The sequence below is a fragment of the Lineus longissimus genome, chromosome 14 (genome assembly GCF_910592395.1).
Source record: "Lineus longissimus chromosome 14, tnLinLong1.2, whole genome shotgun sequence".
NCBI classification, from domain to species: domain Eukaryota; kingdom Metazoa; phylum Nemertea; class Pilidiophora; order Heteronemertea; family Lineidae; genus Lineus; species Lineus longissimus.
In genome coordinates this window covers 7,176,787-7,194,033 of record NC_088321.1, presented here as the reverse complement: position 1 = coordinate 7,194,033, position 17,247 = coordinate 7,176,787, and the positions used below count along the sequence as shown (strand labels likewise).

At 39.4% G+C, this 17,247-nt stretch overlaps 1 protein-coding gene and 1 long non-coding RNA gene across 2 annotated transcripts; both read right to left on the bottom strand.

Annotated features, from left to right (window-relative positions):
* Positions 1-10,890: 10,890 nt before the first annotated feature.
* Positions 10,891-15,221, bottom strand: LOC135498914 (uncharacterized). Its single transcript, XM_064789432.1, has 4 exons — positions 15,139-15,221; positions 13,875-14,035; positions 12,725-12,856; positions 10,891-12,302 (listed from the first exon to the last, which is right to left on the bottom strand). The coding sequence occupies exons 2-4, from the start codon at positions 13,980-13,982 to the stop codon at positions 11,925-11,927; spliced, it is 618 nt and encodes a 205-aa protein (XP_064645502.1). The 5' UTR covers positions 13,983-14,035; positions 15,139-15,221; the 3' UTR covers positions 10,891-11,924.
* A 640-nt stretch (positions 15,222-15,861) lies between these two features.
* LOC135499159 (uncharacterized) lies at positions 15,862-16,669 on the bottom strand. Its single transcript, XR_010449270.1, has 3 exons — positions 16,463-16,669; positions 16,134-16,192; positions 15,862-15,899 (listed from the first exon to the last, which is right to left on the bottom strand). It is a non-coding gene; the product is annotated as an uncharacterized LOC135499159 (long non-coding RNA).
* Between the last annotated feature and the right edge of the window lie 578 nt (positions 16,670-17,247).

Sequence of the window (17,247 nt, the reverse complement as noted above, 5' to 3'; positions counted from 1 at the left end):
TATGCAGAGGGGGTTTCAGTCGAAAGCAGTGTGCCGTCATATTCAGTGCACTGCCGTTCGGTGGGGGGTTGCTCAATCAGTGTTAGAGACCAATGCCAAGTTGGCTGAACTTGGTGTTATTCCATTTAAAATAGCTGTGTTAGAACTTGAATGTAAACAAAGTGCTAAATTAGCTACTGGGCTAAGACACATGGACAAATAACCTTGAATTTTGTTCCACGCAAAATTCTCACTGAGCTATGTGCTAAAAAGTTGTCTGTAGTGCGTTTCATACACAACTCAACAACTTTTTTCACCAGCCTGGCATAATTATTAGCCCCTGCCTCCGCCCAGGGATCTTATAACCTTCACGGAAATGTGTCTGAAGTGCAGTCCGAATATGATATGCAGTCCTGACCTGATTGTTGTGCATGTATTTTGAGTTGCTCTGTTGGTGGGGATGACTTGTGGATCTTGAAAGGATCATATTTTAATTGTAGAGTACTTTGACCTGGAACTTTTTTGTATCACTCATCGGCTGTACATGCAAGTTCCAGTTGGAGAGAAGACTTTGAGATGGAACTTTGACATGTAAATGTTATGTATTGAACTATCGGACAAAGTTTGGTGAATAATTTACCTGCATATGTGTATATGAAGGATAAAGGTTGTGTGTACTGTACGGTTTTTGGCTGACGGTAGGGGAATAATGTAGTTGTATGTATCCTGTTTCAAAAAGAGTGGTGCACGTTTCTTAATGGCTAGGGCTATGGACTTGAAACTTTGTACTCCCAGGTCAGGTGACCTTCGACACTGAATTTTGGTCCAATCTGACTCTTGACTTGACCACCAGGGGGCAAAAAGTATTATATCTCGCTTATAAGTGACTCGTTTTTGATAAAAATGTTATGATAGTGTTGTGACTAAGTCGTCCTAGCAGTGAGAAGACTAGCCACTTTCAAACTAATCCAATATGAAGGTCCTGCTAAAACGGGGCAGGAAACACTTAACTATCTAGTGTTTATAACCAGAAACAACTGATCTCCATATACTATCTTTATTCATAATTCAGACTTCAAACTTCTATTTACAAACATGTATTACGTCATCATAATCATCCCACAACTCAGTTCTTATATTTACAACCTCAAACTTCTGTCACAACTGTGACTTGCGCACTATAAACCTCGGACTAAACCTCAACAGGATATTCATTGTCTCAGAATATATTCAATGTCCACAACCTTGGACTCTAATTAAATGATGAGTGAACAAGTGTACTCTCAGAGAAGTTTGTCTCACACAGAAAGGCAGCGCTAAAACATGCAATTCTAAGCAGAAAAAAAACAGAGGTTGGTGCAGGGGGTGCAGCTCTGTAACATTGTCATTATTAAACGAGAGGCAAAATTTTCCTGTCAGTGATTGTCAATGACGTCATCGTATCAACTGATCACAATTAGCTAAGATGTAAATGACGTGCTGCCTCCAGGACAGGAATACAGCCCTGACGACGCCAGTCGGCATTGACGAGCACTCCAACCCAGGTCATGTGGCAACTTAAACCATCTGCAATGGGGAAGTGTCCGCCTGGCAGAGGTGTCTGCAAGGAGCCTCTGAGTGAAGCAATAATCTTATGATTTATATGATGGGCCTCTTATGCTCGTGTAAGTCCATTCAACACACACCAAGAATGATATTTACATTTTAACAGTGTGACAAGATTGTGTCAGAAAACTAAGGGATTAGGTCAGTGGTGCTCAAAACTTGATAATGCCACAGCAATCATGTTTGCAAGTGACATTAATCACTTGTTTGCATAGATAATTTCAGGTGCCCGCAACAAGAACTGGTCATCCTAGCAACCTCTGTTGGAAGCAAAATCAACCTGCAACCTTTAATCATATTTCTGTGTGACAGAAATTGCTTGTTTGCAGTTATAATTGCAGATGCCATCAAAATTGAATTAGAATTGGAAATCGCACGGCCAGGGATCAAGCAAAATCAACATGCAATCATGTTTGCATGTGAAAAATTGCCTGTCTGTGGTGATAATCGCAGGTGCGTGTGACAAGATTGCAATCAGCAAAGTCAAAACCAAGCGATTATCGGTTTTACTCCACGACAAGAGATCTTCTTGTTGCATATCACAACGATTCTAATCATAGTCACTGTTGAGTGACAAAAAACGCCTGTTAATTAGTGTGCAGCGCTCTGATCGATTCAAACGTAGAGCAGGTCACATACTCAATATTAAATTTCCAGCTAATGTCAACAAATGCCAGCTATTTCCAATATATGACAACCCTGACATTGGTAAATGAGCTCGAAGGTTTGGGTCCAGCCCGGTCGCATACTGAATTCTTAATTTCCAGCTAATGTCAACAAATGTCAGCTATTTCCAATAAATGACAGCAAATGACAATCCTGAGGATACAGTCGCATTCCTCGTTGCATGCTGAATTTGTAATTTCCAGCTAATGTCAACTAATGCCAGCTATTTCCAATAGATGACAGCCCTGACATTCCTCGTTGCATGCTGAATTTGTAATTTCCAGCTAATGTCAACTAATGCCAGCTGTTTCCAATAAATGACAGCCCTGACATTCCTCGTTGCATGCTGAATTTGTAATTTCCAGCTAATGTCAACTAATGCCAGCTGTTTCCAATAAATGACAGCCCTGACATTCCTCGTTGCATGCTGAATTTGTAATTTCCAGCTAATGTCAACTAATGCCAGCTATTTCCAATAAATGACAGCCCTGACATTGGTAATCAGCTGGAAGGCCTGGGTCAAGATTTTTCCACCTAATTCCAGCTCTGGAAATTAAGTTCCAGCTAATGCCAGGTTATGCCAGCTTTTTCCAGAGCTGGCATTTTCTGGCACTGCCATTTACCAAAATACCGCCAAACTCCAGCCCTGACATTTTCTGGAATTTCCAGCTAATTCCAGCCTCCTGGCAAGGAAAAATAGTTTGGAATTAGGTGGAAATTGCCGGCTTTTGCCGACAATTTCCAGTCGAATTTCGCAGGGTTTTCCAAGAGCAATAGATGAGTTCAGCGCTATAACATAAACTCGGAAGAGAGGTTGAATGCAGCGCTATAACATACACTCAAAGTAGTTTGTCTCACAAAGAAAGGCAGCGCTATAACATACACTTTCCAAGAGCGATAGATGAGTTCAGCGCTTTAACATTAAATCTGAAGAGAGGTTGAGTGCACAGCTCGAGGCTTGCCACACTGAAGAATCTAGCAGAAAACCCCAGTTTATATACTTACCCTAAAGAGTAGGAACACAATGAATTCAATACAAAAGGAGTGAACATCCCAAGTAGTTTCAGTCCAAAATATAGCCCCGTTACATAATTTAGATTACTACATGATAGGCCCAGACGCATGATACTAGAACAATACAAACTTCCCTCCAGTAATGAATGTGTGAAATCCCCAACCACTAAACAGTGCCAACACAGGCCTTATCACTATCTAGAAAACAAAGAATTATCTTAACGACCCAGACCTGTCTACTGCAGCCTTAAAGGGACCGTGTGAAATATAATAAAGAACAAAACCTTAAAATCCATAATCCCCACAATAGGTTCTCCTAGCAAGGATACATCACATATCATACAGGTTTTTGATAAATGACCTAATCTTCAATGTAACAGATGTCAAATGGCGTAAATTGGCTGTTTGAGTGTAACTATGGTACGTTTCTTAACCTGTAAAGCTATGAACTTGAAATTTGGTACAAACACCTCCTACATCATAATTATAACTTCTGACACCGAATTTTGGTTTGATCTGATTCTCAACTTGGTCACCAGGGGACAGAGGTTAAAAAGTGCAATATCGCGCTTTAATATTAGTGACTTGTTTTCGAAAATATTTGTATATGCATATCACTTGTTTGTACACTTACATTGTAAAATTCAATGTGGTTTGTAACAATAAAAGTGTTTATTCTATTTTTATTCAGCGTTTCATCTTATTCAAGTGTATACATTTCGCCAGCGCTATGTCTTTGAATATATTTTGCTGTAAGGGCAATATTCTACATGTCATTTGTTGCATGTCTCACATTGTTGTATACAATGCATCAGTCAGGCAAAATGCTCCATAATGGAAGCTTCCAGTGACAATTTTAACATTACTGGTGCCAAAAGAGACTTCAACTTGACCACTTTAACTTGATGAGCAAGAATTGGGCCTAAACATCACAATCACCGTCATCAAATTCATGAAAAGCCCTCCAGATATTGACACCAACTGAGAACTTGGACTTTAAAAACATTCATTTGATTCCAAATTGGTTGCACACCACAGAAGCTCCTCTTGGTCAACACCTCCTGCAAAGACAGGTCTGACTTGTTCCATCACAAACACTATAATATATCAAGCCAGTGTTGTATCCAAGAAAGTTATTGGCTATTACCAACTTGTTTTCTGGCAGAACGGCATTTTAGTCTGGCCACTCTGTTTGTCCTTGTCATAAACTGAAGGGGTTGACGTTTGACTGAGAGACATGGATACTTGCTGGTCTCCTTGGAACAATATATTACGTAATACGCAGCATCACAGCAGTTCAGTTTTTTACGTTAGTTCATGTAGGTTCTGTCGTATGAAGATGACAACTCTGAAACAAATCAATCATAGTTCAAATGGTACAGAGGAGATCCTGATTTAGAGGAACAGTTTATGATGGTCAAGTTCATTCCAGCTGCATGCCAACAGCAAGAAATCTATTTCACTACCAAGAGTTATACTAGGCAAACAAGAATTAGAGACAAGACGCATTGTCTTGATATGATGGGCCATTAGACCTTTTTAATGAAGAAAAAAAAATGTACATACCGGTATGTTTGCTAACTATTTGGAATTTGTAATTGAATATGAACATTTCAAATTGTATATAATATATTTACATACTATATTTAAATTCAAACATTGCTGTTGTGTTCAGTGTTGACCAATGAACTACTACTATAAATACCTAATAAGTTTCAGCAAATTTGTATTCATTTAACATGCCCTTCACTACAGCATGGTATATACCGGTGTGAAAGCGATCAAAGTCCCCCTTGAACCATAGTCCGCTTTCTATTGTAACAGCAGATTAAAGCGTTGTGTTCTATTTTTCCGAGTATACAACTAACCCTAACCATAACCGTTGACAATACAGATGTTTTGTTTGGGGGACAACTAACCTTAGGACTGCTATCGCTGGTACACCGGGTAAATGCATTTCTATTTTCCTGGACCACCAGTCGATCGGAATACCCTGTTAATCAAAAGTAAATGCGCACCTTATCAACCTAAATATTTCCAAAAATCTACTGTGGTTCAACTCTAGCTTTATGATATATCCATGCCCCTAGAACACCAGACTTGTCAAAGAGTCCATGATGATGCAACGACTGCGCACTTTTTCACCGGTCGGTCTCAATATCAAGGATCCTACCTATCCTATCCTAAATTGCAGTGTGCTCATATTTAATCAATGTTCTCTAAATGGAATAAGATCTAAAAGTGAAAAGTAAGAAGTTGCTTCGTCCTTAAATAAATGCCTGTTTTTCAGTTACTTTTCTTCCAGTGAATATTCAAAATGACTTTTTTCGAGTAAATTATCTAGTGCCATGTGTCAAAAATAAATCTACGCCTATTTCTTGAACATTTTCCTCCTCTGTTGAATGGAAAGTGATATGGCTGAGCGATCCATCATCATTTTCAGCATTGTGCACTAGTTAGCCGAATGTCGTGAAAATGTTAAAATTAATTAAGACGAAACACCTTTGATTCTTGAAGGATCATAATTTATTAAAGACTACTGGACTTATACTGTTTGTACAACTGCTTTTACTTCATGTACGATATATTTACAAAATTATGAGTAAAACATTGGCCAAACCACACACTTGAATAAGAACATGTACCTTGAATAGTAAAAATGACATAGTTTTGTGAATAGACTTTCTCAATGAATATCTAGAGGGATGATATATTTATTTGAAAAAAGACCACTTCTCAATTGCAAGAAAAAGGAGTAATTTTTTTAAATTCCATTTTTCCGATCCGAAATATTTTGTTTGAGAAAAGACCAGTCTTAATACTACAGAAACAAGATAATTTTTTATAGATAATTTCATTTTTCAAAAACCATTTTTTTTTCGTGAAAAGACTTTCCTTGATCAATGTAGAGAAAAGAATAAATTTTAGCTAATGTCATTTTTCAAATCCCATTTTTTTTGTGAAAAGACTTTTCTTACAATAAAGTTACAGCAGTAATTTTCTGTAAAATTTCATTTTTTAACCCCCCCCCCCCTTTCGTTTCGCGAAACAGAAAAACAGAGACAGGAGCAATTTCAAGAAAATGTTCAAATCCCAATTTTTTTTTTCGGGAAAAGACATTTTCATCACTATAGAGACGGGAGCAGTTATGAAAATTAAATTTTTCAAATCCCGGGGTTTTTTTCGTGAAAAGGCTTTTTCATCACTATAAGAGACGGGAGCGATTTTAAGAAAATCAAATTTTTCAAATCACAATATTATTTTCGTGAAAAGACTTTTCCTCAAATATATTTTCAGACATGAGGTCTTTAAAAAATGTCTTTTACAATTGTACCAAGATTCAAATCATTACCTCTAACAGTCAAAGTTCAAGATGCATGAATTAATCCTGGCCGGTCAAGGAGTGCGAGCTGTGATTGGCTTAAATTAAATGGTCCATGGACCATGTGCTCACGTTTGTGTTCAAACAGGTTTAGCTTACAGCACTGTTTAGGACATTGGTATAAAGCAGTGTGTATTTTTTTTTGCCATGCTTTCAATGAATAGGACTTCATTTGATTTTCAAGATGGCCACCTGGCAGCCATACTTACTGTCTTAACAGACCAAGATTTAGGGTATGAATAGAGGGTCCCTAGATGGTTTAGAACCTTCTAGCTCAAATAGAAACAAAACATGCTACCATTCGGTGATTTAGCTAGCTTTGACCTCTGTGACCTTGAAAAGTAGGTCAAATAAGAAACCCATAAGTTACATGATTCCCCCTTGCTAGAAGTGTCTGCCATAAAAATCTCGTGAAAATTATAACTCTTGACGTTTTGCCCCCTGGTGGCCAAACCGTTTACCATAAAAGATCGCAGTTCGGTCTATGAGTCAGGGCCACCAAGTGATACTTTTGTGCCAAGTTAGGGATCAGTAGCTAAAGCAGTTACAAAACGTGCCGGCATTGTAAAATGCCACAGGTAAAAACTGACCTCTGCGACCTAGAAAAGTAGGTCAAATAAAATAAGAAAACCAAACGAGTGTGTTTTTTGAGCTGAAATATCACGCGAGTGGTTGTCTTGTCTATGCAGCTGGCCTGATACAGATTTCAACAATTGATACATACATGTTCGCCTCATAAGTGAATTGTACATTCTTATGTAACGGCTGCCTAACAAACAATATACTGTGTCTACTCTATTAAGCCGGTTAAGTTCCGGTAGGCCTATCACACGTCATGTAGGCTTTTTCCACAGGTACTGTTCAACAGGCTTAATAGCGTCTCCACAGTATGTACCAGTAACTCTTGACAGATAACAAAATACTGTAACATGCCTACTGCTACAGATATTGGATCACTCTGCCAGGTACTCCTTATAGATATATACACGATAATGTGACAGAGCGATAAACCAAGTACTGTTCATATAATTGATGAATGTACTTATTACTTTATCATACTCACAGATGTCAGAGCGCCACCCCCCCCCCCCACCAAACACACACGCACTCCACGTATTTAAGGGGTGCAGTGCTCGTACTATCGTCATATGAATTTTGATCCCCTTGCTCCGTGAGCCAAAAAAGTAGTTCTGAGAAAGCACAACATTTATTGGAGCAGATCATCCTCCATTTCTGTATCATGGCCTGATTATGCAGCTGGCCTGATACAGATTTCAACAATTGATACGTACATGTTTGCCTCATAAGTGAATTGTTCATTCCTATATAACGGCTGCCTAACAAATAATATACTGTGTCTACTCTATTAAGCCGGTTAAGTTCCGGTAGGCCTATCACACGTCATGTAGGCTTTTTCCACAGGTACTGTTCAACAGGCTTAATAGCGTCTCCACAGTATGTACCAGTAACTCTTGACAGATAACAAAATACTGTAACATGCATACTGCTACAGATATTGGATCACTCTGCCAGGTACTCCTTATATACACTGTTATGTAATTGATGAATGTACTTATTACTTATCATACTCACATATGTCAGAGCCCCCCCCCCCCGCCAAACACACACGCACTCCACCAATTTAAGTGTCGGACAGTGCTCGTACTAGTAGTCTATAATGACCTCCTTTTCTTATGAATTTTGATCGCCTTGCTCAGGTACTTTTTGGTTAAAAAAATCACCTTTTCAACCCATATATTTTCTCTCATTTTCATGATTTTTCATACTGAACGGAAAACAAGAGACCGGTTGTTCAAAGCAAATTTTGTCACTAACGCTGACGTAAACTTAACTTGGTGTTAAGTCTAAAGGTTTAACTGAAGGAGATACATGTATGGCCAAACGAAGTTGACACCAGCATTAGTGGCAAAACTTGTTTTGAACAACCGGGCCAAGGCCAAATAAGTCAAGTTTTCACACATTTTGATGAAAAATCACCCCTTTTAACGAGTTACAAGAAATCTTTCTGAAAAAGGACCCCTTTTTGCCCTTTTCTTTGACACCCTAGATTTGACCACGGACTAACCCCCGTTCCCCTATGGAAAACTGGATCACACACGCAGCCCCCTAATCTATCTCGGGGGGGGGGGGGGGGGGGGGTCAGAGTCACTTATCATATAACAAAGGCACTGTTCTTTGACCTAATGTACTGTAATCTTGGATACAAGGTACTTTCTAAATACACAAAGATAGGAATGGGAATTGATAGTAACCCCTCATACCGAGTTAAGTTGGCTTAGTTCTGTTCAGCATTTTACAAGACAAAAGTGCATTGATTGATCACTGACTGACCAATGTACGGGTCTTTGCTTATTATCACAAACTACATTTTACATAAGCATCCCATCATAGATTCTATTATTTCCAATGGTAGATCCACTGATGGCCCATGGGCCATCCATTATTAGTAGTTCTGTCATAGGACAGTTGGTCTCATAAAAATTAATGTAAGCAGCAAAGTACAAGAATGTATAAACCGTGTCTTTATACATTCTTTGTAAAAAGTATTCAGACCTTTTGAAATTAATAATGAATAATAATAGTTTACAGGTTCTAACCTAATTTCTTTGATGGCCTGTTAAAACAAATTACAGCATATTCCATACATGGATCTATAATCCTAGATACGACTATGTCATGAGTTCAATCCATGGATCTATCATGGGGATTTTCCATTAGCCATACATGTATGGAATGTTCATGATCAATCACCATCAGCCATGTCTGCTAGCTGTGGACAGGAACTTTTTTCTGTATAGCTGGAAGTGATTTGTCTGTAAACAACTAAGACAATCATTTAACAATAGATGCAATAGGTTAACAAGATTATTTCAATTTAGAGGCCAAGACACATCTTATGCAATGTACTTATGATGAGAGTTTCAAGAGACACTTCAGCATTTCATGATGTGCAACAGTAATTTAGCCCGAAATTAAATGGAACAAACAAGATGAAGATGAAGAAGATACTAGCATTCCAAGATGGCAAAACTTTGAACTTTGCAGTCCACATGAGTACAAAGAGGCTAAGACACATCTCATGTACCCATCAATCAGCATCTTAAACCCCCCTCAAGCTTTACCCCAAAAAAATAATTAAAATTTGATGCAAAGGCGGAAAAGCGCTCGTCTCAGTATTAACCACCACTTTCAACAAGCATCCCAGGTTTTTAGTTGAAGATTCACATCATTGTGAAACTGTAAACAAATTCAATGAACTATCATAATGATCTTCTGCTGCCTGGTGTAGTGGTGGTGAATCTCTAAAGCAACCTGGTGGAGACTTTGTTGGAGGTTTTGTTATGTGATGCCAGTCTTGGATATCCCATCGCTGATCTCAAAACATCCCATATCATTGAGTTGCTGAAGCCTATGCACTGCTTTCCATTGCCTCAAAAAGTTAAAGTTTGTCTTTTTTGTTTGTTGCTGCTTTGCTTACTGCTTGACCATGCTGCATGCTCTGTTGAAATCTTTACTAACATCATCCTAGGGACGTCATGCTTGACTCTGTGTTATAAATCAAATCAAGGTGTTTTGACTGAAAAATAGTCTTTGCACTTCTCTTTTGATATTCATTCATTCAATATTTACAGTTTGCGTTTTGTTGGCTCAAGTTTGTGGTCTGCTGGTCTGCTGATGAGTCCCAGAATGACTGCATGGGCCCAATAACACTTATTGGGACGAAACTCAAGGGATTGATGACAAGAGCTCAACTAAAAGCTGCAATCTTATGTACTTGTCAAGCTGAGCAAAACGTGATCAGATAGGATAATTTTGGACAAACTACTTGCAGCGTCTTAATTAGTGTAGCTCATAAAATCCCTCGAGTCCAGGCCTTGAAGCCTTGTCACTCAAAACTTTCCTGCAGCTGGAAGCTGTGAATGATGATTCAAGATCATATTGAAAGATGGAGGCATGGCAATGAGTTTATAGTTTTTAAAAATTGACAGGTTACCATGGCAACGCATTCTTAATTCTGTGATGATGGGATCTGCCAAGAATACGGTCAGGTCTGTCAAGCTACCGTCACCAGTCAAATAATCATGGAAAAGAAATTATGTAAGGCATACTTCTGACTATAAATGGCCCTACATCAACTAGAAACAGTACACAGACATGGCATATACTATTTACACACACTCTGACAGCCTACACAGTATACAATGTAAAATGTACATGATGGATTTCACTGTTCACTCTGGATTCAGGCCCATCTCATAGGCCAAGCACATGTTGACCTGAAAGACTTAAAGAGATCTTGTCGTGACCCAAGTCTTTATTTTTGCGTGGCTGATGGGTAGTTAGAATAACTAAATTGGAGATCCTCTTACGCAGTTCATTGAATGGAGCAGGTAATGTTATGCAATGTTAGCCAAATAAACAGCTCACATCAGCAACTACCTAGAGGACCTTGAAACTACTAATATCTAACCAAGGAAGCTTATTCCCGCCATAGGTTTTAACCGGGCCGTTCAAAACTCCCCATTTTTATAAGCATTTCTTGATAGGTTCCCTTTAAGAGGTTTGAATTGAATAATTCCACTTTAACCCATCCCAGCCATGATTCTAACACAACTTGACATTTTGATAGAAAGAAAGAAATATACACGAATGTACGACAATTCTGTCGCTGTACGAACAACCACAATGTTAGTTCATTGGCACTTACTTAGGGGTGGTCCATAATTTTTAACATTTTCACAAGTGCACAAAACGTACTCTTTTGGGCAACCCCCCTCCCCCCCTAAAGTGTACAATCCCGAATGAAAAATGTTGATGGCCGAATGACCCACGTTCCAAAATACACAAGCAAGGGGGTTCTAGTTGTGTTTCCTGGTTGCATTTTGAACTTGGTCAGTCATTGCCCGTCAACATTGTTTTCAAAATAATATAAACAAGATATTGTTCATATTCATTGCTGGGTCGGCTGTGAATAGTCGTATCACTCTTGTTAATTAACAAAAATAGCGCATCAAAGTCACCACGTGCGGCCATTGTCTTGTTGAATAGGAAGCAAGCAGAGCTAACCGTGTGAGCAGCGCGCGAAATTTAAATGCGTCCCGCGATTCGTACAATACAGATGATCAACATTTTATTAATTTCTTAAAGAAAGTGTACATTGGTGTTTTGACCCCCTCCCTCCCCCGTACGTATTGTACGCTTGTGAAAATGTTGAAAATTATGGACCACCCCTTATTAGCCAGGGTGGTTTGGTCATTTATGAAAGAGAGGAAGATGTCTCCTCACTATCTATTTGATCGTACCTGTCTTTCAACTCTCTGGCCACAGTCCTAGTCAAACAAGCACCGTTCTCTGTCAATCTAAACCCCCACAGAACAACACTCGTCACATGAACTTCATCCAGCCGTGGTACTTGCTTTTTGCTGATGTTGTTGTACCATGGCCGGCAAACTCCATTCCAAGACCCATGGAACCAATGAATCTTGATCGTGTCCTCATTGATATCAATCACCTTGGCGATCCATGGTCTACCCTCCTTTTCCACGGTGTATATTGCCGCCAGATCACCAATCTCAATTTTTGTTCGATCTACCGCTTGAATTGCCGGCATTTGTCCTTGATTACCAATGATCACCTTAAACAAATAAAACTGTGAATAAATTCATTATAAACTACAGTAGAAATTGATTATCAAGAATCATTAATAAATCCAGCAGTGGTGAGCATTACCCAGTTTACAGCATGTGACAAGGGTATAAGGACATCGAAATAGTAGTCTGTTTATCTTGCATGAATTACTCAGAGATGATGAGGAATTCCCCACCTTGCAGTGGAATAGGATAGCAAAATCTCACTATTGCAACCAACTCGAACAAAATGATTGAAGCTGATGAATTTAACTTCAGACCAGAGGGGCTCATTCGAATAAGCGCTATTAGCCCAAAGATTCAACCCTGCAGCTGGAATAAGATAAGCCTTGTTTTTAAGTTTTTGCTGTCTTTTGTTCTCTTACTCTCTGATCATCTTTTATTTTGTTCATTCAAAAAATTCACTTACCGCTGGGCATTGTTGTGTGAGGCCGGATCTGATCTCCAACAGATGCTGCGGTACGTCTGTCATATCTTCATCAATTTTCCAAAAGCCGATCGTTTGGCTGATTTTGGGCAGCGGCCATTCCTTGTCATTGACCTGCAAGTGCAATACCAAATTCCACTTAAGTGATTATCTTGTCTGGGAAAAAGCAGTTGTGTTGGAGAAAAGTTTGGTTGATGATGTTGTGAAATCTTTGTCATGGTACAGTGGTAGCAGGTTCATCTTTGTTATTTCAAACTTGTCATAGATCACCACCGTACATGTAATTTCTGGGGCAGCTCTGCATTTTTGACAAGTTTAGCCAAATGGGTAATTTACCAGGATTTTTTCTGACTTTGATGTTTGACTCAACAGTAAAAGCATTTGAAAAGTTTGAGCCAAGTTGCATCAGATTTGAGCCAACCAGGTTTGAGTTTAGTTTTGGCGACAATGGCGAGTGGCAGCGCTGTTAAGTTCTTGGAAAAATTAATTGTTTCGATGAGTAAAGTTGCCTTTAGATAGCACTCTCATTCATGAGTGCTGAGTAAAGGCCCCGACCAGGTTCGGAATCGGCAAGCCTTCTTTGTGAAGGAATGCACAAATGTTGTTATATTTCTTGACAAACATGACTGGTGTCTCCACTCACCCAATCATCCTACCTGTAACCCTCCTCTTTATTTCATTTTGTGTACCGGGTCCTGTACACAAAATCATGCAGTTCGAATAATTCCATGGCATAATATTCACAACAGCCTGCAGCTTGCCGTGACAACAGCCTTTTTATCATTCAATCTGAGAGTGGCTCCTCTATTCTTCTCACCCACAAATCAATGCACTGTACACGTATGATTCAATTTTTAAAGTGCTTCTTTTTCTTTGATAATAGAAGTTACTGGATACGACCAGTCTTTATAAAGGCTTGGGGTTGTTTAATGTTAAGCAAATTTTTCCTTTTCCTTTTAGTCTAGACACTTTCGAATTTTGATATTGGAAAGCATTGTTATCAAGTACATGCACAACTAACAGCCTGCTTATGATGCAGTTACCTCAGGTTTATTTAAAATCCATTTAAAATGATAGCACTGTGATCGAGCAAGTTAAAAGCTTTACCACAGTGACAATATTTTTAGCTTACGTTAGGATTTTCCAGTGCTAGGAAGTAGCGGTCCCACCACTGGTGATCTCGGGACACCAGTCTTGGCCCGAGAGCCTTGACGCCTTTGCGGACCTCGTCCAGCTCCATTCGCTCGGTGCTGGGTTCAACCACTGCTTGTTCGTCAGCTATATCTGGGAAGCCTGAAATTTCAAGACAGAGATCAGGCAAGTTAAATTCAAATGAAATCTGAGTTCAATCGTCTCTTCTAATACTGCCCACATTGCAAGAGATGATTTTTCCATCCTCAGAAAGCACTAGATCCTAAAAAAACAATGTTATATAATATGTCAAGTTAAAGTAAACAGTAATTTAACCTATCTATTCAGGTACACAGTGGCTCTTCCCTTTATGAGCCGACACCTCTCTGCTATACTGAGGACACCTTCTCTATTTAAGGACACTGCCTTTGGTCCCAAATTGGTCCTTTCCATTCAATTTGACCTCTGTATGTGAGGAGCCTCATGGCCTAGTGGTCAACACTGCTGGCCACCACGCAATAGGGCCCAGGTTCGATCCCAGGGAGAACCCAGGTTTCTATTTCTGGATGAACCAGCCTGGCTTTCAGGAACTAAAATTCCTGGCTCTTCACAGTCCTTCGAATGAGACTTTAAACTGAGGTTCCTTGGTATCTGGTGTCTATGCCGGGGCAAGCTAAGACCCCACCAAGTGAGGAACATGAGTAGCTTACGTGGACTCTATCTCTCGGCACGGAAGTATATCCCTGGCCACGCCAAAGTCTGACCACTAGGCCAATAAACCCAATTGGCGCATAACCGCAGTGGCAGCGCAAGATACGCTCATCCCGCCTTGGAGGAGGATTGCTCCTAGGAGAATGACCCCTCCAAGTGCCAAAGAGAGAACGCAGAAGAAGAAGAAGAAGACCTCTGTATTCAGTATCATTTCTCAAACAAAGGACAGCAGTTGACTGTGGTCAGCCCAAGGGTGTCCTTAGAGAGAGAAGTACTAATGGAATCGAACCCTGGACCTCCAAGGGCCCGGACTCGGCTGAAATATAAACATGGAAAGTACCGACAGGTCTCTTTCAACCTCCATTTTGTTGACGGTATGTCTTTATCAGGCCAATATACCAATGGGCAAAGTAATTTAAACACTTGAGTCGAATCGCGCTAAAAGGCATCTCACGTTTGAAGTGTCTTGGTCTCGGCTTCGCTAAAAAGTAGTAGTACGTGTCGTTTGCGTAGTCAGTTAATCACTAATGACAAATTTACATGTATATCTTTACCTCAAGGCATGTCATGCCTGGTCCCTCAGGGCTCCACGGGTCATCAGCCCACAGGCGATAGCGCATCCTTGCCTGCCCATCTACTTTCCTGAATTTGAACTGGTGTGGCTTAGATTGGTCACTGAAGTTGACAGGCAAGAATGGAATTATGTGGTCACGCCAGTTGAACACACTTTGTACATTATGTACTTCAATCTTAGGCGAGAATGTGTCTTTGTCCGTTAGTCTATCAATGAATTCTGAAACCATAATGTTAAGAGGAAACCTAAGACTAAGTGACTTCATTATGCCAATGTAAGCAAATACCATAATATGTCAGTTTGCATCCTCAATCGTGTCAGAACAAATTGCCCAAATAATGTCGCCCGCTCTTGACTCAATATTCTAAAAGGCCTTGGTCACAGGATATCGATGTTTCTAATGGAAAATGCCTTACGCCTCATTTTGATTTTAGTGGTCCTTGGTATCGCAACCAAGGAAGTAGAAAAAATGTGTCCGCCATCTTGTTTCCCCAGTCTGAATGTTTGAGGAGCGTTGCCACAATTAGTTAGCAAGAGAAATAAACAACTGCGGACTGTTTCCCAATTACTTTTGGGCACTACAATCTCTATGCCTCTGGTTTTGGTCTGCATTTTTGGTCGACCCGAGCGATCTTGATAGGACAACCAATTCCTCAATTCAAAAATCAGTGAAACATCAAGTCAAACTTACCATCCAGAGAATTGATATTGCCGCAGGAAGAAATGGCTGTATTGATACATCTGCAAGAAGACATTGCAACTAATAACAATTTTACCAGGATTGGTGTAGATATGATCCACATGTTTTGAATATTTCACCCGTTTAACTAAGACCATAATGTTTTACCATGATGTATTTGCATGGTAATGTACACATCGCTGAATGTGACGTCCTCCGACATTTGACATAGGACATGTAGGAACACATTTTTAACAATGAGTGAATGGTCTTTTGCCCGGAAACGATGTCTTTACCTGAACATCTGATCAACATCCTCATGCGTATGACCAACTGGTAAGAAGTTCAGAGATACCTGAAAACAAGTATTTATAAGAGAACAGTTTTACTTTTCCACATTAAAAATGCAATGCACACCTTTTGCTTTTATATTAAATAATTTTTCGCTCGAAATTAACTGCCGTTTGTAGGTCGGAAATAGTATGTTGTAATAAGAACTGATACTATTACTAGGCATGTCCCTATGTCCATTGAGTTCCTTGTCCTCTGGTCATCACATAGGGCAAAAAAAGATAGTATTGAATGAACTGATGTGTCTTTTCGGTATCCACATGAGGAAGCTTACCTCTTCAAAAACATCTATATGCACAAGGAAGAACAAGAATGAAAGAATGTAGCGATTCTTGTTCTCCCTCCAACAATTGTCCATTTGTAGATGGAGTTTGGGTTTAAAGATGCGGTGGTGCATTAGCAGCACATCAAGCAGGATGGAAATGGTCAAATTGGAGTCGTGAGGATACTCATTGACATCAACGTAAACTATTGCGATGACGGAATCTGTGTCCTCAGAAAGACCTGGAGTGTAGATTGAATCAATTTATCTAATATTTCAATTAAAAAATGACCTTTTGGGTGAAGAATGGGTGTTTTTATTGAAACGAAGCAACTTCTTACTTTTCACTTTTAGATCTTACTCCATTTCTAATACTGTCATCACAAAGTGGAGAACTCTACCATAAATGTCCATTCCATGAGAATCTGAATAGGATAAGAGCACTTCTGAAGGAAAGTTTTCCAGTAACTCCGAAGACTCTTCTTCATTTATAGGATTTCTAGTGATTGTAATTCTTCTGATGTTTTCTGGATCAGAATGATCCCAATCAACCCCATGCTGTTCAAACCAGGCATCATCCCCCTCATCACCATCAACATTGGGATGTAAAATATTTTGTATAGCGGTTGATTAAAATTCTCAATGCGCTGGATAATTATACCTCCGAACCAAAGCTGTAAAGGGGTCGATTGTGTTCAGTTCTGATACGGTGGTTATTGTTGGCATTAATCCAACGTCGTAGTTCATTATCAATGATAGGAATGAAAGTGTAATGTAGACAAAACATGAGTTTCATT

Bases quoted from the DNA above. Each gene is read 5' to 3' on its own strand.
- LOC135498914 (XM_064789432.1), bottom strand. From the start codon at position 13,982: ATGGAGCTGGACGAGGTCCGCAAAGGCGTCAAGGCTCTCGGGCCAAGA. The intron at 12,857-13,874 runs GTAAGCTAAAAA...TTGCACTTGCAG, and splicing joins TAGCACTGGAAAATCCTAAC to GTCAATGACAAGGAATGGCC. The intron at 12,303-12,724 runs GTAAGTGAATTT...TATTTGTTTAAG, and splicing joins TCACACAACAATGCCCAGCG to GTGATCATTGGTAATCAAGG.